General features: G+C 44.6%; 2 protein-coding genes across 3 annotated transcripts in view; both read right to left on the reverse strand.

The window, feature by feature from the left end:
• The window catches only part of ago3a (argonaute RISC catalytic component 3a), a 28,631-nt gene extending 27,099 nt beyond the window's left edge, over nt 1-1,532 (reverse strand). The window contains 1 exon segment of the mRNA XM_069141611.1: nt 1,217-1,532. Within this exon segment, the coding sequence (XP_068997712.1) occupies nt 1,217-1,235 (19 nt within the window). The 5' untranslated portion in view covers nt 1,236-1,532.
• A 2,546-nt stretch (nt 1,533-4,078) lies between these two features.
• LOC138193507 (protein argonaute-1) lies at nt 4,079-23,121 on the reverse strand. Of its 2 annotated transcripts, XM_069141617.1 has the most exons (19): nt 22,917-23,121; nt 18,725-18,911; nt 16,158-16,278; nt 14,972-15,153; nt 14,215-14,351; nt 13,811-13,945; nt 13,532-13,619; nt 12,281-12,428; nt 12,027-12,146; nt 11,791-11,913; nt 11,532-11,665; nt 10,927-11,111; nt 10,565-10,724; nt 10,017-10,107; nt 7,907-8,101; nt 7,671-7,805; nt 7,476-7,577; nt 7,097-7,296; nt 4,079-6,889 (listed from the first exon to the last, which is right to left on the reverse strand). In XM_069141617.1, the coding sequence occupies exons 1-19, from the start codon at nt 22,939-22,941 to the stop codon at nt 6,781-6,783; spliced, it is 2,577 nt and encodes an 858-aa protein (XP_068997718.1). In that variant the 5' UTR covers nt 22,942-23,121; the 3' UTR covers nt 4,079-6,780. The 2 variants fall into 2 exon arrangements, with proteins under 2 accessions (XP_068997718.1, XP_068997727.1); XM_069141626.1 differs by lacking the exons at nt 16,158-16,278; nt 22,917-23,121 and having other exon boundaries at nt 18,725-18,747.

The following is a 23,121-nucleotide window of genomic DNA, read 5'->3' on the forward strand; positions in this document are numbered from 1 at the left end:
TTGACCCGCGAGAGCAAACTGAAATTCACCTAGTTTGCGGATCGAGCCGCGCACACATCCTTTCGGTCCGTTTGACGTCGCCGTTGGGTGCCTGGTTACTGGGAAAACACCGAGCGGCCCCTCACGCTACCAGTGCTGGGACGTGTCCCACCTGAGAGGACTAATGAGAGATGGGCGGCAACGGAGAGGGATCTCCTCCCGAGGAGGTGGAAAGGAGAGGGGGGGGGGGGGGGTTGGAGGTATCATGTGTCACTGGCTGATCAAGAGCACCCAGCGTTCAGCTTACGGTCACATAAGTGGAAAGCTTCCGTTACAGCCCGAGACAAAGGCAGGCGGTTCGGACTGTTTAACTGCCACCAAGACCAAGAGAAGACAGTTTAATGGCCACGGGGCTGGAAAAACATCCCCAAAGTTACATGAGGATGCACATACTTCTTCAATAATAGGGTTTTCTAGTTGTTGGGGTTGTTTTTTTTTAACTGGTGCAGATACATCTCAGGTTTGGCTCACAGCCACCCAAAAAAAAAAAAAAAAAAATGCTGACGAATGATAAAACAGGAGTTAATATTTTAAGTACGAGGCATGAGGCACAGCACGACGGGTCACATCTCTGACTGTAGACGGTGAGAGAGAGAGAGATGGCTGCTCTCGAGCATGTTCAGGTCAGTCTGGGGTCAGTTGTTGTCCAAGACGCAGGCGGGACGGAGATCACGAGCTCTCGGGTGACTTAAGTGGGTGACTTAAGTCAAGCCGGTAGGTGTGAGGTAGAAGTCTTCTCCTAAAGCAGGGGAGGGTGTGGGGGGGGGGGGGGGGGGGGAATAACCGGCTGATCGGGCTTCCTGAAGCCCACACACACCTGATGTTTACCGTCAGTGACACAGAAGTATCTCCTCAGCACCACCGTTGAGCATCAGGGGGAAAATTTGATTTCAGTCTCGCATGACTGGTGTTTTTTTTTGTTTTTTTTCTTTCCCCCACCCACCACCACCACCACCACCCCCCCAATGAAACCATTTTAATAGTGACGCATGTTAAAAAAAAAATAAATAAAAAAAAAAAAGGCACAAATCCAGCAGAGGCAGGAGAAAGTCCCCGGTGACGGGTTTAACACCTTCGCCGGTGGCCGGTGCAGCTCCACATCCGCCCGGCGTTTCATCTAACTCGGGGTAACCAACAAAACACCACATTACTCAGGAAGTGTAACTTAATACATTACCTGTAGTTCCGATTTCCATTCATGAGGTCCCTGCCCGGTTCACTTCCCGGATCGCAGTTGTCAAAAAAAAAAAACGGTTTGGGACTCTTTCCCCTCCGTTCAATCCGGTGTCTCCTTCGGCGGTGCAACGCCTCTGCAGCGCCGAGTGGCCGACCGTCCTGGGCTCCGCTAGCTCCCCTCCCTGCTACGTACCGTAGGGGCCCTTCGGTGCTCGGTCGTTCCGCCCGCGGCCCGAGGGTCAATCGGCGTTCTCTCCCCCCTCCTCCTCCTCTCGCAAACCGCCCCTTCGCAACACGGTCAACGTGATCCGACCGGATTTCACTGCCACGGCGGAAAAGAGGAAAAAAAAAAAAGAAGAAAAAAAAAAAAAAAAAAGCTACCGGTTGCTCGGGAGTCGCGACGCGGCGGCAGGGAGAGAAAAAAAAAAAAAAAAACCCTGCTAGTTAGCCCCTCTCCCCACCCCCAAGTTAGCTCCGCCTAGCCAGGCTCGGGGAAAAGTGGCTGGTTCGGACGAGAGGAGCCGTCAGGATATCATCACAGCGGGGTCACCGAGTCCGAATGAATCCCGACCGATATCTGAAGCGTTAACGGGGACGACATGAATTTCGCGTCCGCGGCGCAACCGAGCGTCGGCGGCTCAGCCTCGGTGATTAGCTCGGCTGGCTAGCTCGGGCTGTTTGGAGATAGTTGTGATCCCGACAAGACGACGGCTACTTTTATCGCGTAATAAAGAACAAACAACAACAAAAAAAAGAAAAACAGCTGTTGACACGGGCCCCCTTTTTTTTTTTTTACTCCCTCCTGCCCGAACACCGGATCCCGACGTCGTCGTCGTCGTCGTCTCCTCCTCTACGGTTGTATCCGAAGGTGCCACAGTTAAAGCTGTCAGCGCCGCGTCCGCCGATAAAGTGTCAAAAGATTTTCAGGCTGCTTGACAGATCAACTCTGCAAGGGCTCCGGACAAGCCAGCTAAATATGGTGAAGTTGCCTTTCTGACACCGACAGGAAGAGGTGGGCTCTGTGGCACCACACGTCACCACGACCAACTCCGCCTGCACCCGAAGGGAACCCTGCGTTTGTGAATAAAAATAAAAAAAAAAAATAAAAAAAAAACAGCGGAGGAGAGCTACGTTGTTTGTTTTGTTGTTGTTGTTTTTTTTTGTTTAGTTTTTTTTTTTTGTCCACAGGTGGAGAAAGTATTCAGGTTCCTTTTTACTCGAGTCAAAGTACTAACGCGACACTTCAAAGTTAAAAAGGCATCCATTCAAAACCTTAGTTTGAAGTATGGAGGACAATGTAGTTTAAAAGTATCAAAAAAGTATCAAAAAAAAGTATCCAAAAAAAGTATCTAAAAAGTACGTACTATGACGTAAACGCCCCCCCCCGTTAATGTTAAAACTATTAAGTCATTAATTTACAGTAATGCTTCATAGTCCATAAACATGTTAAATGTTTGATTCATTTGTTGTGGAAGAACCCTGTATATTTAAAAAATAAATTAAAAAAAAAAAAAAAGTCAACAAGCTTAGCAAAACAAAGCATTTTCCAGCTATTCCGAGTGCGTTTTAAAAATAATTATAACTTAAAAAGGATGAGACTTTTTTTTTTTTTCAAAACCACAAAAACATTTAATCCATTAGTTTATCAGGAAGAAAAAAAATGTTTTTTTTTTTTTTTTGAGACAAGTGATTTTCACTGGACAGGAAGTGTATGGGAAAACTAATCTCGAAAGTAACTATAACTAAAGCCGTCAGACATAAATGTTGTGGAGTAAAAAGTACAAGATTTGCCTCAGATTTGGTAGAAGTAGCCTATAAAGTTGCATAAAATGGGAACACTCAAGTCCAAATACTTTCCATTTTCAGTTCTCGAGCAAACGTGCTCATCATACGTCCAAATGTATTGACGAAGGTCCGCTTCTATTACTTAAACCAATAGGACAGTTTGCATTTTTGTAATGGGTGCGTGTTGTAAAGAGAAAGAACGGCACCGATGTGGAGATTGTATGCGTTGATAGCTTCCTCTCGGCTAGTACCGACGGTGGCCTGCAGGAGGGGGGAAACAACACATGGCGTACGCAAGTTGGACAGAAATAACATAAAATAGCATCTTAATTGAATATGCAAGCTTTAAGTATTTCAAAGATTGATTCTCACATGAAAGCCGTGTTAAGTGAGAGCAATGTAGTTTCTTACCTCCGCTGTGTGTCTCCTCGTCTCAGGTGTTCAGGCTTAAAGCGTCCCACTGGGCAGGAGCACGTTTTAAAGGTTCTGGGAGGCACCAAGTGGCTGAGTGAGTAGGGGTGACATCTTTTCTGCCGACGTTGAAATGATAGCTTTTTATGTGAAACATGCAGCTGTTTGGGTTAGACTGTTACTTCGCTGTAAAGTGATACACTTTGATGTGTAAATATTTTTGATGTATGCAAGTTGTGTAGTTTGTTTGTTGAATTGTGCGGACCAGCCTGCCCTGTGAATTGGTAGGGCCGCTGGTTGTAACTAGCAGGCGCCTATAAAAGGCTGCCACTTAGGGTTAGGAGGCAGTTGATGCTGTTGCTGGGACCTCATGCCACCTGGTCAGCAGTGTTTGTTGTGCACCATGTTGTTGTTTTTTTACCTCTCTCTGCCTCAAGCCTCCTGCTTTAGCCCAGCTGCTATTGGTCATTGTAACAATGTCGATTTAGCATTGAAAATGTCTGACAACATTTCCTCTATTGTCATGTAAAATATTGCTGAACTTTTTCTGTTCTGATTTGATCAGTAGCTTTTTAGAGTGCATCAAGTAAAATCCAAGTTAAAAGAGAAAAAAGTCTACCGCACTAAACTATAATGATAAGTAAGCAAAAAAAAACAAAAACAGGAATAATAAAAAACAATTTTATTTTCTTTAAAAAATAACCCTCCCCAACAGAGTTCCCATACTATCACATACAGAGCCAAAATAATATGCTTCCATGTCCTTTCATTCAAATCTATTGGGAAGTGCTATGACAAGGACTGTTCTTGATCAGTGGCTTCAATATTGCTTAGTCAGACCGTGAGGCTGTGTGGAGAGCAGTGGACTCTCCGGTGTCCACATGATACATTTCCAGGGTGACTGCCATTTCGTCTCCCCCCTTTGCAAGGTGCTTTGTGGCTTCAGTGAGTGAAGAACTGCATCTGGTTTCAGTGGTGCTGGAAAATGCCCCCAGATTGATTTTTTTTTTTTTCCTTTTTTTTTTTTTTTTTTTTTTTAGCACAGGACGAGGGGTTGAACACTGACCCCAACCGTGAAAGGCCCGTCAACTGGTGGGCCGAAATACATAACAGGTTAATATTATATATTTATATATACAAATCACCTCGGACACAATGAAGGATCAGTAAAATGGTGTACAAAGGCATTTTGATTATGCAAGTTCATAAACATGATTTAAAAATCAAACTCATCTGATCTCTTATCTTTTGATCCCTTTCGACTCAAAGGGGCTCTGACCATCAGACAAGATTTGAGGCGCTTAAAGGGCAACTGAGGTGGAATTTTGAGACCGTCTCCACAGTGCCCTCTTGAGGATACACTCTGACACTAGTCACAATATTCATAATAATAATGACAAATGAAGAAAAAAAAAAAAACCAAGTCTTTTATAACCATTACATAATCGAGGCAAAAACGACTGACAGGCAGTGAGCGTGAGGCTCCTACCTCTAAGAAAACCAAAGTAAGGTGGCTCAGAATATCCAGTCATAAAAAATAATTACATGCATTTCTTTTTTCTTTTCATAAATCCAGAAAGTGACTAGATGTGAAGGCGGGGCATATTAAGTAGTAGTAATAGAGGCCCACCCTGTCCAATGTAGCAATCCCCTATCTGTGCCGCCCATGCACACAGAGCACCAATAGGGATTGGCTAACACAAGGTAGGGGATTGGGGCAGGGGATGCTGCAAGGTGTGTGTGTGTGATGCTAAACGTGAGAATGGACAGCAAGGATAGAAGGTGAACATGGAAAGGCTGATGAGTGATCGTTTGGCTTGAAGGGAAATAAGGGGACAAGTGCATTTGAACAGGTTGCGCTCTACGCGCTAAGAAAGAAACGGAGAGGGCGGAAATGTGTGTGTGTGTGTGTGCGTGTGTGTGCTTCTGCTGTCCAGGCTATGAGTTGTAAATGCCTGCAGAAGGAAGAACTTTGTGTCACAACAGGACAGGTGCAGGATTGGTGTGTAGAGATACGCAAAAAGGAAGTGCCTGGGTGGAAGTGCGGAGCGCGCCGCGTGGCGTCATCTCCACCGATACATGTTGGAATGTGCGGAATGATCGGAGCGAGGTCAATCGCTGAATGCGAGCTCAGCTTTGCAGCACTTGAGTGATCACAGACTTTCCATTTGCCTGCTTTCAGATCTACAGAATAGTGTTGACCTTGCCTATTGCCTTTTGTTCTGACAGCTACGCAAGTGAGTGTGAAAACTTCAAAAGTAGTCTGTGTCAAACCTTGTGAAAGACGAGTTTCACAATTTTGAAGTCAAATGAATCAATAAGTAAAAAAAAAAAAAAAAAAAGTGCCTCGTAAATCCTAAAACTGCAATGTTTACAGAAATAAAAGATTATCTTCCTGTTTAAGTGCCCCTTTTTTTCCATTGGTTGGCATCACTTTTGGCTGGTTAATAATGCTGGTTTAGGTGCATGGGGTGCAAGTGTATCTGATACACTCTATGCAAATGGTCCCACTACTGTTATGCTAAGCTTGCCTCTATAGGCTACATCTCTAAGGGACTGGCCAACCAGTACAGAGAGAGTGGCAGGACTTCTCTTCTCTATCTACGATATGCTACACCTGCTCCTTCTGTCTCTGCTAATATAAAGACCAGAGGGCTAGTCTCACATGTACTAACAAACTCTTTTATGTGCAGGACTGGTGGCACCTACATGCTAACCCTAAGTGTTAATGTACCATTACCTCAGACTCCTCAAGGCAGTTTAAAAAAAATAACATTATTCAAAAAACATTAAAAACACGAATGGAGTTCATGACGACGTTAAAATGATACATGTAGGTGTGCGTGCCCAGTACCGCCCCTCTGGAGGATCCCCGTACGAAGGGGCTTGGAACACTGGCATCCGGCATTCGGATGGGTAAAGAGGCAGCATCGTGGTGGCAGTTAAAAAAGTTTTTACCGTTTTCTTTTTTTCTCATCGCCTATTTTTCTCCCATCCGTATTGCATACTTACATACTTACATACATAGGAGTGTGAAGGTAACATACAATACAATTACATAATAATACCCACGTTTTTAAAAATTCAACAATAAAAATAAAAAGCAATAGTCCTGGTAAAGTAAAAACAACAAAAATAATATTATTCATAACCTTTTGAGTGCATGAGGCTGTAGAGTCTGTTTGTGTTTTTTTGGATGTGGGTGACTGACTGAGAGGCCTGTGGAGTTATGTGTAGTGGGCAGTCGTTGGGAGTAAGGGATGGGGATGAGGTGGTGGTGGTGGTGGTCATGGTGGTGGCGGCGGACCGTCGGCCCACTCAGGTAGCAATGAGGTGGAGAGGAACGATGGCGGCGATGGTTGGTGGAGCTCAGGCGAAGTACATGGTCCTCAGAGTGTCGTGGTGAATCTGAACAGCTTTGGCCAGCGCCTGGGGGTCCCGACCGTTGCTCTGACCAGACACATGGCTGCCCTCTCCACTGCAGAATGAAGAAAAGACGAGACGACCAAGAAAAGATTGCTTAAACTTTACACGTGTTCGTATTTGTCGTCTACAACACGCTTACATTTACAGTTCAACATGAACGTTCTCAATTTTTAGAGCTGAAATGCAGTCAGAGACTCTCAAAGCAAGAAACTGTGTTCTACATCTTTAAAAAAAAAACAAAAAAAACCCACACACTAACCTGTCATGTTCTTTGTCCACCAGATGGTAACGGGCACGGAAGGCCACAAGACGAGCGTAGTAGGCTGGCGCGGGGATGGAGACTGAGCGGGTGCAGCGCACGTAAGTGTGGCACAACTGGTAGGTTAGAATCTGCAACTCGTCAGCCGTGAAACGATTGTCGTCCCACAGGACGTAGTAATGAGACGGCCGGCTGGTACCCTGGCGACGGAGAGGACGCGGTGAAAATCAGATGAAAAATACATGCAAAGAAATGAACAAATCTGGCCGAGTGACATAACCAAACGTTTGAAAGGAGATCATTCATTGTCATTATAATGTGCATGCAAAAATGTCACTACCTACAGAGCACTGAAACGTTTGGCTTCTCTTATTAGTACCTGGATGCCTGCATGGCTGCACAGGTAGAAGTCAAACTCAAAGGGATGAGTGATGCTGGTGTCCACTGTAGTCCCTGCAGGAATATTCCCACTCTTCCCAATCTGTCAAACAAAAACAGAAAACTATGTAAGTACTTGTGAAAAACGGAACAAAATTAGGAGAAACAAAATAAGGTGAAAAAGTAGAAAGCTCACCCTTTCAGACTTGTCAGCACAGAAGAGGCGTGTGTGGTGGCGTTTCTGCACCACAATGTAGGTGATTCCAGGCTGATAGTCTTTTTCCAGCTTTATGCACGCATCTCTGATGGCCAGGAGCTCATAGTGGAGGATCTACACATAAGAGCATCATTTATTAGCACTTGTGCTAAAAAAAAAAAAAAATGCTAAACTGATGATAGAGAATCGGTATATCAAAAAAAAACATCCCGTACCTGCGGCAACTGTCCCTCAGGAACGCCATCTCTGTAGAAAATGATCCTGGTGGGCTTGAAGCGGGTCGACTTGTAAAACTGAATTAGCAGTTCACGCACCATGTAAGATAAATCTTCGATGATTTCCTGCCTGGGTCTCTGGACGCGCACCGTGGCACAGTATCTGCTGGGATGGGCGTCCATACTGCCTACCACCTGGAAGAGGGAGCAGGAGACGAGTGAGAGAGTTGAACATGACCCTGCCAGGGTTTGGGATTATATTCCCAGAGAACACGTGCAAAAAAAAAAAAAAAAAGTGTGCCTTTGGGTATTGTAAGGCACTTTGTATGAAGTAATCCATCAAATGTATGATATAGAGGAAAAACTGTCGTTGAGTAGGATTCAAGACTTTTTACTTATTTGAAACGTTGTCGCCGTGTGATGTCGGTGTTCTACAGAAGTTAACTCGTAGTATCTGTCTAAACGGACCAAAAGAAAAGAATCGTGGTCTGTTTCTTAATCTCAAAGAAGCATCCTTGGTCCTTCAAGGTTAGGCAAGATTCCTTCATATCATTCAGAGAAACCATAATGGAAGCGGTCTGGTGACTATTATTGGCACGTACTGTGTGCGTCATTGAAGAAAAGTCCTTGATTGTGGGTGCTTTAAGGACACAGACGGTTCACCTGATGCATCCTTGATTGTTCTGTGAATAAGGAACTCGGTCCTCGGAGGAATTCAAAAGAACCACACATCAGAGCAGTCCTTCGCCTGATTTGATGACGTAGTGTCCTAGACAGGCAGCCTATCAAGGCCTCATCCTTCAGAGTTAGAAACAATCTTTTTCCCCCCCCAATGAGTGTATTTCAACTTTAGCATCCCCTAAAGGCTGCAGCAGTGAAGTGTGTGAGGCTCAACGTCATCTTTTTCACTGCGTTACAATCATCATTTTTCAGTTGTTCTCTCCTCAGTCCAGATGATCAACACAGACTCTCCTCTCCTCTCCTCTCCTCCCCTCTCCTCCCCTCTCTCCTCTCCTCTTGTGACTCAATCATTTGTCATTATTGCTAGGCAACAACACAGCCAACCACAGGCGAGCTGAGGTCAAGGGCGGACGAGACGTTGACGTCATTTCCTTTTTGAATGTGAGTCAGTGATGAGCCATTTGTTTCCCTTCATCCCTCACTAACGCCTCTCTTACTACTTTTTTCCTTTTGTTCAGCCTCATTTATTGTGAATCAAAGTCTAAACAAAAAGTCAGATCAACTGTAGATGGTTTTTCTTTTTAATTGACATTCAAGACGGGATCCGTCTGTGAGTTTACAAGTAATTTAATACTTCAGAACAGAAACATGTTGATGTTTTAAAGTACTTAATGTTACATTAACACATCCTAAACCACTCGGTAAGTGATACGAGTGGCCTGAGCATACACAGCATTTATTAAAGCTATACATTAGGGTAGCAAATACTGATGGTCTTAATTATTAAAATATACACCTTTTTCTTCTTTTTTTTTTTTTACTCAATTTAATTGTTTAGCTTAAAAAAAATGTCAAAATGAATTTGCCCAACCCAAATGACCGTAATAGAACTGACGTATTTCTGTTAGCTTTGTGAAATTGTTAAAAAAAAAAATTAAAAAAAAATCATATAAGCCGTGTGTCCCTTTCTTTACTCTGCTAAAGATTAAAGCTGTTTAAGCTCTTCTGCCTCAAATAAAAATTTTTTTGGCTGTGGCACTCTTCTCTTACCGGCATTACCGTGCCCCACGGCCATCCAGTGTCACTGTCACCTAGCAACCACGACCACGTGCGTTTTGTTTTTCAATGACACGTTGAGGTCATTTGCATTATTTGCATACACTTTAGATTGTTTTAGATTTGCCTATAAAAGGGAGGGCTAACGTAACGTGGCAACTGGATTGACATCACAGAACACGGGTAGAATCTTTTACAATTTCTTAACATTTTTTGTATTAGTAGGCACTTTTGATATCTAAAATTCGCAAAAGTCGTAAACGAAGGAAAATTGTCTTTGTACTACGACACCATTAGTAGCAAATTGCCTTCCTCTGTTTGTTTTCCGGATAAAGTAGTGTTGTTTAACAAAGACATTACTTTTGATACTTACAGCAGTAATGGAGGGCTTCTTGCCATCTCCAGCAGGGGGGTGTGTGACGTCTGCTCCCAGGAAAATAACCGGCTGCTGAAACACTGCTGACCTGAGACAGCAAATGGAAGAGGAGAAGCAAATTACACCTGCTCATCAAAGCGCTGTACATTTGCTTTTGATGAGTTATATTATCATCACATACTGAAATGCTGACAAGGGTCAATACGTCATTCAGAAGGACTTTGTGGGCTTAAAACTTTCAAAAGAGACATACACAATAAAACAACTCCAAATCAACACATTTTATCCAGTATATAGGTAGAAGGTCTCATATAATTCTAGTCATTGAAAAGTGACCTTTATGGGACTGTTGTATCCGAGATCTTGTATAAACAGCAAAAAAAAACTGTGGCAGTCGCCGCACATTAATGGGTCACAATAAAGGTTACACACCTAAAAGTAACAACAGTATTATGACATTTATCGTTGTCCCACGAGAGATATCAATTATCAATCATCGAAAAAGAAGATACCATAAACGTGTACAACTCGAAGCAGAGGCTTACCGTTGGTGAGGCACCAGGATGTTGTTGATGCCTCCGAGCTTCACATTGATCTTGAGGCAGAGGTTGGACAGAGTCTGAGGTGACGTCTTCACCACGTTCTTCACCTGGACACACTGCGTGGCCATGCCAAGGAGGGTGTCTCCCACACGCTTCACCTCCGCTGTAGATTCAAGAATTTAGACATGAAGAACATCATGACACTTAAGGGCCTTTCTTTTTTTTTTTTATCTGATGCTTCTTGCTGGTCTGCTCTTTGACAGCAGCGTTTTAGTGACTATTTTGGACGATGGCATTTCACTGTGTGTGCAAAAATGATGGCCGACTTTCATTATTACAGCATGTGGATCGAATTTAAAAACTACCGTAGACTGGAGTCTTTCCCGGCAGGATGACGATGATGAGCTGCAGTCCGGAGTAGGTGTTCTTCAGGTGTCTGAACATGGGCTCCACGCTGTCCGCTCCCTGGGCGTATTTACAGAAACATGGCTGGCCTTGGATGGGCATCCCAGCGTCCTTAGAGATCTTACGCAGCTGGTCTGTGAAGTTCCTGAGATGAAAGCAGAGTATGGTCAGAACAAACTGCACCAAGTAAAGCTAAGGCTTTTAACAGCCCCATGTTAATGGTTTGTCTTGCAGTGCACCACAGGTTGTGTTGTCTTGTGTAATTTTGTCTCAGTCCGAAAGTCCTTTGAATTTTTAAACCCTGGATATATATATTGAATGAATATAAATAGACAATATATATCTAAATTTAATTAATCACTGCCTTTGGGATTTAAATTCCCGGCTGACTTTAAAGCGTTACAGGCGTGTTTTTTTCTTCTTCTGAGAAACAGCTCAATTAAAAGTGGATCTAACGCTTCTCCTCTATCAAATCCAACACTCAGCCAACTTGTGAGTTGAAAATGTTTTGATCCTGCCCTCGGAAAAAAATGAATTCCCACCGCTGCTACTGATTAGCACTTACTTGAGCACCTCTTCTCTGCACTGTTTCTGAGGGGCAAAGCACGCGATAGCCCACACTTTGATCTCGATGCCGTTATAGAACTGCTTTCCCCTCATGTCCCAAACTCCCTGGTTGGGGGTAGCAATGGCACGGTTCTGTGGAGGAGAGAAAGTTAAAGGCAAATAAGGTCAGCTCGACAGCAAAACTACAGAATGGCTGCATTTTTGCCAATATAAAACCCCTTTTATTTCTTTAAATTGACAAATGAAGCAAGTCTTACCCGTCCTCCGTACTGCAGAATAGGGGCCGGCAACACTCGGCCCGTCACCTCCGCCATGTCATCTTTCACCTTGATCCCAAACTCCTGGATGTACGGATCCAGGTTGAAGTTGGCGTTCTTCATCTGTGGAGAGTGACAGACGTGCATCATATCTCACCGCCTCGAAATCACTGAGTCGTGTATTCCTGTATGCATCAGCTCTGTGGCTTCACACGTCAGTTCTCTCCGCAACTCACCAGCCTGCTGATCTCCTCTTGTCTGTCGGGTGCGGAGCGAGCTGTGGCTTTGATCATCGTGGAGGTCTGATTATCTGTCAGTTTCTTGATGCATCGCTGACCGGCTACAATGTTACACACCTGGAGGGAGCAAATCCAGGATCACTGGGGTGTAAACATCGGTACACTGATCCTGAAGGCATCTCAGAATAGTTTGAAAGTCGGTGCACGTGGTATTATTATGCGTGAACTCGGTCATTGTAACACTTCCTCACCTCCAGAGGCAGGTAGGTGTGCTTCTGCTCCTGCCCCACCTGTAGGCAGGGCAGGTGAGGGTATTTGAGCTGCAAGTTGTACTTCTGCTTGAAGTACTGGGCCACTGTACATTCTACTGTCTGCCCGCTCTCAAGCTGGAGGGGAAACCTGGGAGTAAAAAGATCGTAAACGTGAGTGTCACGTCATTATCACTGCAATGCATCACTGTCTTCTGACAGGTTTTAATCAGGGGTTATGCCTCACAAATACGTGGAAAAATGTTGATATTATTTCTATTAATTGATTACTCATTTCAGTTCCTAAAATGCCAAAGGCAGTGAAAAAAAAATCCCATATTTCAGATTACAATTCCTTCCTTAATTTTACCAACAGCCTTAAATACAGGAAATAATAGCATGTTATTCTTCATTTTAAATAAAGCTCCTTCTTTAATTATTTCAGCACTATAACTATGTATTTTGGATGAAAAATGGATAAACACTTGTTGATGCAAATATTCGGGTGACTTTTGTTTCTAGCACAAGAACTTTACAGTGATTTAGAACCTGTTGAGGAACTCAAGGAGAAGTTCACCTGCATTTAAACAGCAAAGCTGGGGATTCATTTGGCTGCTCAAGGAGAGTTTTCAGTACTTTCTAATTTGTGCACAGCTTCATTAACCAAATAAAAGAAGTACTGGACACTAGTGGTACAAAGTTAAGTTAAGTGCTTAGCTGGCAGCCGACTAGGAAAAAAGTAAAGAATAAAAAAAAATTAAAAAAAAAAAAAAAAGGCATGATGAAGAGGCAGTTGAGAGAGTTATCAGGTAAATTTAGAAGAGGCAATGATAGAATAATAAATGAACAAGGGAAACAACCTTTTTGTAAAAATAAATCAAAATAAAACAGTCAATGTCTTTTATGCCGATTTTGTAGTTTCCTAAAACCTTTTATAAAAAGTTTTTATTTTTTATTTCCATATTTCTTCATAATTGTACAGATTCAAAAACATAAAAGAATACACGAAGCGGAATTTATAGTTCCTGGTTTAGTTTCTGGATTTAGTTCCTGTGGCTCCTGTGGAACTATTTGGCTGAAAAAGCCATAGGAACTTCCTGAAGGGCAAACTGGCCGTTCATATATGTGTAGATTATTCAAATGTATATAGCCAATTTTGGGATCTCTCAATAATATAAAGATAAATTATGGTGTATTTAATCTAGGGGGGGGGGGGATGACAAATAAATGCAACGTGACCACAGTCGTGCTTACGTCTGGTGGCTAGCAGGACGTCTGGTGACATTGCATACGCGATACTTCCTCTTCATTTGGCCACAGTGGGTCACCTCCACCTTCAGGCCTGCCAACAATACGTGGTGTGCACAAGCATTAACACAAGCGGACACAGGCAGACTGACAACATAATGAAAAACAAAGCGCTTAACATGAAATAAATAACGCACCACAAACGCCAAGTTAAATGGGGAGTATCCCCGATAGCAAAGAGGGATTAGAGTATGGAGGGTAGCTGCGGCCTTGTCAGTAGCCTACCTTTAATCTCCTTGGTGAAGCGGACCCTTTGCGAGTCGGTGAGAGTCTTGGGCTGCTCGTCAATGTTGCGAATATCCAAAACCTCGCACATGAACTCAATTACAGGCTGGGCTTTGTAAAAGGCCGTGGCAGACACTAGAGGGAGGCAGAGAGCAGCAAAAAGTTCATAGACATCGAAGAAGAACACAGGTGCAACTTTTAGGAGGTATTCATCTGGAGAAAAATTAGTGTTACAAGCAGCCAAGATGTATAACATGACATTTATGATTCACCGGTGGTTCAGTTCCTCTTTTGTCCCCGCCCCTATTTGTGTCCCCGTGTTTCTGTCTTGTCTTACATTGTCAGTAAAAGGCACTGAGATCACTGTCTGACAACACAGTCTCTGGTGTCTCTCAGTGACTCACCATCAATGTTAAGCATCATCTTCCACATGGCGGGACGCACGGACTGGTGGAAGCCAAACCAGACTTCCCTTCCCCCGCCCAGTGGGTGGTAGTACCCTTCAGGTGGGGAGAAAAATGAGCGGCCCACTGGAGTGTACCTAATTGGAGGAGGTGGAAAATGATGAATGTGCAAATTTGGAGCATGACCTCAGCATGAGTCCATGTTCAGTAAACTTGTTGTTTCAGAATAAGTCATCTCTTAACCGGAAAATAATACAAGAAAAGCTGCATGGAAAATTAGAAGCACAAGGAACAGAGCTATATTTTTCTGAATAGGCCTTTTCTAAAACAGAAAATGAGATACTTTGTCACTGTGACATCTATTGCTTCAAGATATCCTTTTTTGTCCGTTTTCAGGTCAAGTCCTCGAGCCAGTTATCATTGCTATCATTACTGTGTTGCGCGGCATTGTTCGGTGGACAATTTCACACAGGTCTCAGCTAACAAGCATCTGTTGTTTAGTGGCTCTGGTGCCTGGAGCTACAATGGTCTGATGCAAGTGAAGTTAGGATGTCAGAAAAAAAAATATAAAAGGCAAAACCATGAATTTCCAATCTGCTTTTAAGACTCATGCGCGCATACAGTAACTCTTAGAAACAGCTGATTGTCTAACTTAACAGACCATTTGACAGGAAGTGGAGTATTGCAGTACGAGCGTTTGTGCGTGTTCATGTCGTTAATGGTATAACTTGGGAGAGAGAGTGTTACTGTGTTGTACCTCATAGAGGCCAGGTGGCGCATGGCCACATCCAGGGCTTGAACCGAGTCGAGGGGGACTTGCAGCCGGCCGCTGACCAGGGTCTCTTGCAGCAGGCGCCATGACACCTTGGCCAGCCAACGGATGGACACCTTGAAGATTCGATCCTTTCCCTCACCAGGGATAGTTACCTCAAAATCCACCTGGAGTGACAGGTGAAAGAATGAACGGAGAGCAGAGGCACAGAGCAATCAACAGAAGTTACTTGGAGATCGACTATTAGTACGAAAAATACACGTTCAGGCTGTGCAGGATACTGTTAACCGTCATCGAACAGGAGCCCAGGAAGCTATTTCACACTACACTACTGGTAGCTGGTATCGTTTTGCTTTGCCAAAGTGCTTTTGTCTCCATATCTGGAAACAGGACTGCATGCCATGTTACGTTAGTGTGAATCCTTCAAGAAATAATTGCTTCATAGCTTAAGAGTTGGATGAGAAAAATCAAAACCTTTCTCAAATCTGTACAGCAAATTTGGAGCCACACTAAGCATTGGTTAGCTTCGCAGAAAAACTAGTAACCGGGGTAAACCAGCCAGGCTCTGTCCGAAAGTAACAAAATCCTACCATAACCACTAAATCTCATTTATTAACGCATTATATTTTGTTACTTTAATCTGTACAAAAGCCAGATTAAAATGTTTTTAATCTAAAAGGGGTTTTTGTGCTGGACTACATTTTGAGACTGCCAGTTAACCAGCAGATCTACTATAAAGATATATGGTAAAGCAGGTTATCTGGCTGTGGGCTGGGGCCCAATTAATTACCACAGATACAGGAGTGCCATTGATCTTCTTCCGTCTCGCTTCACGAAAGCAAAACGGTACATATCAAACCATTCCCTTAAGGTTAGAAATAGCAGGAGGCAGAGCCCTTCATAACCAAATATTCCGGTAGGTATTAAAACTAGACGTCTCCATCCAGCCAGTAACCGTAGGTGTTTGTCATTATTTTTTTGAATACAGGACAAACACATACATGAAACATGTTTTTCAGCGTGATTCAAATAACCCTCCTCCCCCAGAGAAATACTGTAATTCCCATCCGAACAGGGGCTTAATACAGACTTTATTGATCCCCGAGGAGACATCAGTTGGCGGCCATGAGACGGTGTGACAGCGTGACACGAAACCACAGCGAATATTTACCTTCTCGCTCCCAATAGGAAGCGCTAGCACCGTGTAGATGTTCTTCTTGCCGTCGTAGACCGGCTTCCTGTCGCCAAAGAGCTGGGGCTTGAAGTGCTGCACCATGTACTCCACCACCTCTCTGCAGCAAACAGCACGACATGGGATTAGCACGCAACAGAAACACGGCCAAATCCCACTCTGCCAGTTCTGCCTCATCGGGACGCTTCATTGTGATCGGGGAGGTGAGAGAGTATCGATCGAGCAGGATACAGCTGCTGGGGGCAACACCCCATGGTCACGGGGGAGAGGGGGGGGGGGGCACCTTTCAGTGCACGGTGCCTTGCCCTTCATTTAAGGGCGGGGGGGATGAGGAGTCGTTCTGAAAAGGGAAAGGTCAAAGGGCTTTGACCTTTGCACGCCTTATTGGACCCTTTGTATCTCAAACCTCAAATCCAAAAGGAACCTGGAGCTCAGAGATCCTCTCCGCACGTTCGAGGACACGCTACGAGAACATGCCTTTTTTTTTTTTTTTTTTCCGGGATTCTTCGTAGGATTTGGGGGATTTTGGAGGTCCGTTTAACAACAAACAGGAAATTACTGATTTGCTTCAATTGTTTCTGATGACAACCTTGCTAATCAGAAAAACAACTGAGCTCGTAGACTCTGCTCAAGTGTTTTCCGGACAACCGCCGCTCAAATCCTGAAGGATTTTAATGAAAGATCATTTGTTTTAAATCAAAAATAGAATGTCATGTGAGGACACCAGTATTGGGTCAGGCCTGTTTTTGTTAGGATTGTCGAGTTCTTCCTTTCGGGTTTTGACATGACTAATTCATTTATCTTCCGGAGACATACAAAACATTTACTAAATTTTGTGAAGCTGTCACATGGCAACACCATGTGGGAATAAACACTCTCGCAAATTGTACCTTTGCTATTCTTTTAATGTGTCTGTAAATGGCTTCCAGGGTTATCTTGATCAAAAACACGGATTCGGTCCATTTTACATCAACAGAATCTGTCATCCAGCAATGATCCAACGGCCTGAAGCCATCAGTAAGGCACACTGGGACAGCAAACTTCAGAGCTGATGGTCTGGGCGAGGGCCAGATAACTGCCAATAGACAAGGTTAGCGTATATTTCATACTCCTGCCTCTGGGCAGCCCCTGACACATGACAACTGTGGAACACGATACCCAATAATATGTTGTTGACAGCCACCTCATACTCACAAGCATCACTCCATTTCAGTGGTAAAGCAGAGACAGCTGAGCCCGTCAGGATGAATTCTCCTCGATCAAACATGACGAAACATATGTACTGTGCGGCATGTTGCCAATTACCCTCGAAGGCAGACAAGATAGTTGTTTATATTCTGTTTTTTTTTAACAGGAACTGGCTCTCTGGAGAGCCATGAAAAAAAATCTGCAAGTCAGGCAGACAGCACATTTCCCCCCGTGAACTTTGTAATGTGTTTTTATGTGCTGTTTATTACTTGGATTAAAGTGATATATGTGACAAATCGTGAACGCTCTTTTGTTTTTAATTTCTGACAGCTGAAAAATGGCTGGCGCCAGTAAAACTGTACAGGGAATAACGGATTCATGAAAGAAAAAAGCTATTAAGCTTGCAAGCATGCAATCTGTAAGTCGCCTGTTTTTGCACCTGCCTCATATCACAGCATCGATTTGAAAAGCCCCTGACAGGATGTTCATTGTATCCAGGAACATCCTCCGAACTCTTCTCGAATCAGTGACTTCATCTTGAAACAACCGTTCAGATTCAGCTTACGTCAGGGAGCACGCCATTTGGCCACCCAGTTTACATGCTTCTTCAAGCATACTCCGCAGCATAAACATCAGCCAAGGTGAAAGGGTCAGTTTAGTTAGATTCACTTTTGACTGCACCATCTGTTCAGTGCAGTCACTTTGGGCGCAGCGACTGCAGGGAGGGAAGATTACTTACTGCTTAATGTCAAACTGAAAGCCATGCAGAGCTGGTGTTCAAGGTTTGCTCAATTGAGGAGAACCTTATATGATTTTCATAGCAGGATACCCTTCAGTATGAAGCAGAGCAAGTAATATAATGTGAAATATTCGCTGTTGGCTAAAAATGCCAAACACAGGCCACAAGGCACGAGTTCGTTGACTCGGATTTGAGCAATTTGGCTTCTACTGCACCGCAAGGTGCACGAGTACAGTCTAAGTAAGATACACGTTTAAGTTAAAGAGCTTTAGTTTGGCCGTGACAATTCTTTATCATTTTCCTGACATAAGAACAGAGAATCAACCTGTGAAAATAAATAAAGCGTTAGAAAGAATGATATTTTTCTTGCTGAAAGTAGCTGCTATCTCGTCCTCCTTACTAATGGCTGTTGGGCTTTCATCATCCAATTTCAAAGTTTGCCACACAGCAGACATTTCAGCTGCTTGATGACTTCTACAAATCCATGCCCTACTGACACAAATTAAAAACTGCTTATTACAAATGACAACTGACATGTACTGATCTTCCAAATTAATGTGGGACATCACAGAGACGACAAGCAAAGAAACCCCTGTGACTGAAGGTGTAGCCACAGTACCTGTTGACTCGTCGTGGGCACTTGTCGGGCTTGATGTCCACCTCGTAGTGGTAGACGTCCATCTTTGGGATCTCCACCTCAAAGTAGTTGGCCAGCAGCTTGATGGGCTTGCCCACGGTACCCATGCCCGGCCGGCGGGGGGCATGGAACACCTGCTGCAGGGGTGGGGGGAAGGCCCCCATGGGCACTGGACAGACGGCGGATGAAGAGCCATCGGCAAGGACAGGTAAGAGAGGGAAGGAGGTTTCAGAGCAGAGAGGGTTTGGAATGAGGAAAGAGAATATACACAAAGCAAGAGTGAGGACAGAAAGAAAAAAAAAAACGGAAGAGCAAAGCAGACACAAGAGATAAAGAGCGGTTAGGTGAGGGGGTTGGCAAAGGAAGCGGTTGAGGACAGCGGAGGACAGGGCAAACAGGGCGAAAAATGCGCGTGTAAGCCAGGAAGGAAGAGTAGGCCGGGGCAAAGAGGATGTGGTAAGAGGCCGCACAAGGATGGAAAGGCATGGGAGAGGGAGGAGAGGACCGAAAAGAGACAATGACAAGGAAAAAGTTCATCAGCAGAAGGAGAGCGAGAGAAGTATGTTGTAGAGGGAGTGAGTGGTGATGGAGGGGGGATATTGACAAGGATAAAGAACAGGAGGAACAAACAGATTAGCTCAAATGAGGAGGGATAAGAGACAAGAAGAGGAGGATAGAAAAAGAGACGACGGCAGGAAGAAGACAAGGAATAAATTAGCAAAAGGATTCTTTTAGTAGAAATGTATACTTGGCAGTTAACACGTGAACTTCAGCTTTGAGCACCTGTCAATCAATTTATTATTTCAGTAAACAAACTTCTGCTGGTTCCAGCTTTTACAGTTTAAGAAACTTCTGCTTCTTTCTGGTGTAAATTTGATATTTTGGGGTACTAAAGTTTTAAATAAGGATAAAAAAAATTTTAAAAAAAAATAACTAATAGCAGGCCTAGAATGATTACTGGATCAAGGGGAATATGACTGGCTTATATTTTATGAATCAATTAACTGTTTCAGTCATTTTGCAAGAAAAATAGTATAAATAAAATGTCAAACATTCTTAGTTTCCAGCTTTTCAAATTGAACAATTTGTGCTTCTCTTTACCACATGCAATATTAAATTCATTTCTTTGAGTTTAGGAACAAATATTGTGAATAGCCCGGGCTCTTTCAAATCAAGTCTAATTCATGCGTACAATGGGGAGTTCATTTGTCAGTTGGTCTTCACAATAGGTCAAGTTTAGCACCGCCTTGTGTAAGCTCGGCCTGGAGATGCACCGTTTCTCAAACCGTACACAACACGCAACTTCATCTCCACTCGTCAATAACTATCAGTGCCCCGCACTAGTTTCACATCTTAAAAAGTAAAAGTGTGATCGAGTCAGGAGATCTAAAATTAAGGGAGTCCTAGACTGGGTGTTCGATGTGAGGCTGGCTGTGACTCCTGCCTGAGAGGGGCCCACTGCCTTAACCTCTGGGTCCCCAGAGAATAGCCCTCCTCCACCACAACAAAGACCCCAGCTGCCCTGCTCCTCCATCTCACACACACACACACACACACACACACACACACACACACACACACACACACACACAATACACGGGTGTGCTATGGAGGGAGCGCCCTTGCTACGATGGATGAACACACTCATACACACAAACACAGGGGGCCCCCCTCTACATTCCCAGCCTCACCATGGAGACACCACGGCAACATAGCATTGTCATGGATATCAGGGGACCTGTGTGTCTGTAGGACTGTTGGAGGAGATGGGAGGAGGCAGGGTGCCACTGTGGTCATGCTGAAGAGACCTTGGCCTTTTTGGTCCCGCACTCAGCGCGTTCCCACATCGGGCCGAGGCGCCTGTGAACCCTGAATTAGAAAAGCCCCGCTTTAAATAGCCGCTATGGAGATCCTTGGGTTAAACATACCACTCGATCATATGTTGAGTAAGCCTTCAGAAAATGCCAAAGTGACAGGAAGAGTAACAACCATAAATCACAGAAAGATGCTCTGCTCAACATGTGCGTGTAGATCCATGTCTGTGTGTTTCTTTGTGTATATGTGTGGACTCACACATGATTACAACACATCTGAACGACACGGTAAACACAGACACCAGGCATGTGGTAACCACACGCTACTCTATGTGCAAGAAAGCATGTATGTGTGTGAACGTGTGAGTGTTTAGTTGTGATTGTTGCGCCCGAGCGCACACGCGCACGCGCGCGCACGCACACACACACACACACACACACACAATGACACACAATGACACACAATGACACACAATGACACACAATGACACACACTTCGCCCTCGTGCCAGTAAAGGCAGATGGTGAGAAGCGGCGCCAGCGCTCTCACGTATCCCAACACAATAGCAGTGTTTCCTGGGCGGTAAGCCTAAAGCAGAGCTTCAGGGCCGCATCACAACATGAGGACACCACTTACTGTCTCTACAATGATGTAACAAGCAAACAGACCAGGTCACAGGGGAACGACTGTTTTAAAGTTATATCTGGGACGACCTGTGTGCCTTTTGTGCACTTTGTTTTGGTTCATCACCGGCCAGTTGGCAAATTTGCCCAATGAGCCACCCTTTTGGTCAGCTCTGTGGCTTGTGATAAAAGTGCTGAGCTAAACTGCAAATTCACACTGAAATTAGACGAAATCTCTCACAGAACAATGATCCTTTAAAGTCTCAAAACACAAGAGCAGCGCTGGATGTTTACTAGGACACCCTGTGGCTCCTCACAACAAGCCAAGTAAATGAACGAGAAGGAAGACCCAATTATGCATTAGTTGTTTTGGCCGAACTCGTGTCTTTGAATACTTGGCTGTTGACCATGAGCTAAACATAGCAATTAGATCAGTCTTGGAAAATAACAATGTGAATCATCACAGTTCAAACACAAAGGCAGTTCTTTGAAATGAGCCCCCCCCCCCCCCCCCCCCCCGCCCGGGGGCCCTTCCCCCACCCCCAAAAAAAGATCTATAAATAAGCCTATTGAACTGAATTCAAGGTGCCAGAATGACAATGAGATTTTAATCTCAGGCCTGCATGTGCAAATAAGAAGAAATCCACTTGGGTCTGAGAGTTCACCACACTACATCTGCTAAAAAAAAAAAAGACAGAATTCAGAAAAGAAACCGTGCCTTACGAGAAACCACATTCAAGGTTGGATTACTAATGCCAGGGTTTTAAGATTTTCCGGAGCCAGCGGACTTCAGTCCTGGTCATAAAGTTTGTGTTTTAATTGCTCGCCTCCACACCTCAGTTGTTCACCAAAGAAAGCTGCCAAGTGAAGATCCTCTCTGGCACCGATCGGCTCTGGCTGTAAACCCGAAGCACACGCGGAGACCGAACCGCACGTACGAGCGCCGCTGCACACATGCTTTCTGTCTGTCTGCCCCGAGTCTAAAAAAAAAAACATCATCTTGTGTCAACTCCAAACAGCAAGTGTGCGGATATCACAACTTGGAGATTATATTTTTTGGTTTCACATGAATAAACAACGCATCTGTCTGTGCGGATGGGTAGGCCCGAGGGCGTCCTTAATGGTGTGCAACAAACGTAAGGCAGTGGTTTTGAACACTCCTCAGACAGCCTTAACAGGGACCATAACCTGTCAGTGGAAAAAAAAAAAAAAAAAAAAAAGGGGGGAGGCTGGTCTGGGGCGTCCTGGGTGCAGCCAGCTGCTGCTGCTGCTGCTGCTGCTTGAAGGCGGGCTTCACCTCGTCCCTCCTCACCGAGATTCCCACGACCTCCTTGCCTCCCCCCCCACCCCTCCCCCCCCCCCACCCCCCGCACATGGCTGAGGATATTGTCAGCGCCCCAAAAGGCTTGTTGTCTGCAGCAATAAATCTGGATAAATAACAACGTTTTACGCAAAGCGTTGTAGCATGCAGGCTGCAGGAGAGCCCTCTCCCATCTCTCCATCCTCTAAACGTTGCGATGCAACGGACAGGGATGTCACCGAGCCTCCTTGTACACCCCCCCACCCACCACCCCCACCACCACCCTGACGCTGAGGCCAGGCGTCTGAGTCCCATTTTTATTTTTATTTTTATTTATTTTTTTTAGCTGCAGTCTATATCTGCAGCCATAACTCGGGTATCCGGATCGGTAAGCGTGTTAAAGCACTAAAATATATAAATAAATAAAATCAACCTACCAGCGCCAGACGGTCCCGGCTCCATCCCATTCACTTAGCCGCACGGGTACAAGCTAGCTACTCCGGGGATGGGGATGGAGATGGGGGGGGGGGAGAGGCTGCTGCTGCTGCTGCTGCTGTGGCCAAACCGCCGGCCCCTTCAGGCTGGAAGCGTCTCAGACTTCCAGCCCCCTCCTCTCAGGCGTGTAAAGTCTCGGTGTGTACC

Source organism: Embiotoca jacksoni, unplaced genomic scaffold (assembly GCF_022577435.1).
Source record: "Embiotoca jacksoni isolate LCO1_2020_lvr unplaced genomic scaffold, fEmbJac1.0.p SCAF_11, whole genome shotgun sequence".
Taxonomy (NCBI): Eukaryota; Metazoa; Chordata; class Actinopteri; family Embiotocidae; genus Embiotoca; species Embiotoca jacksoni.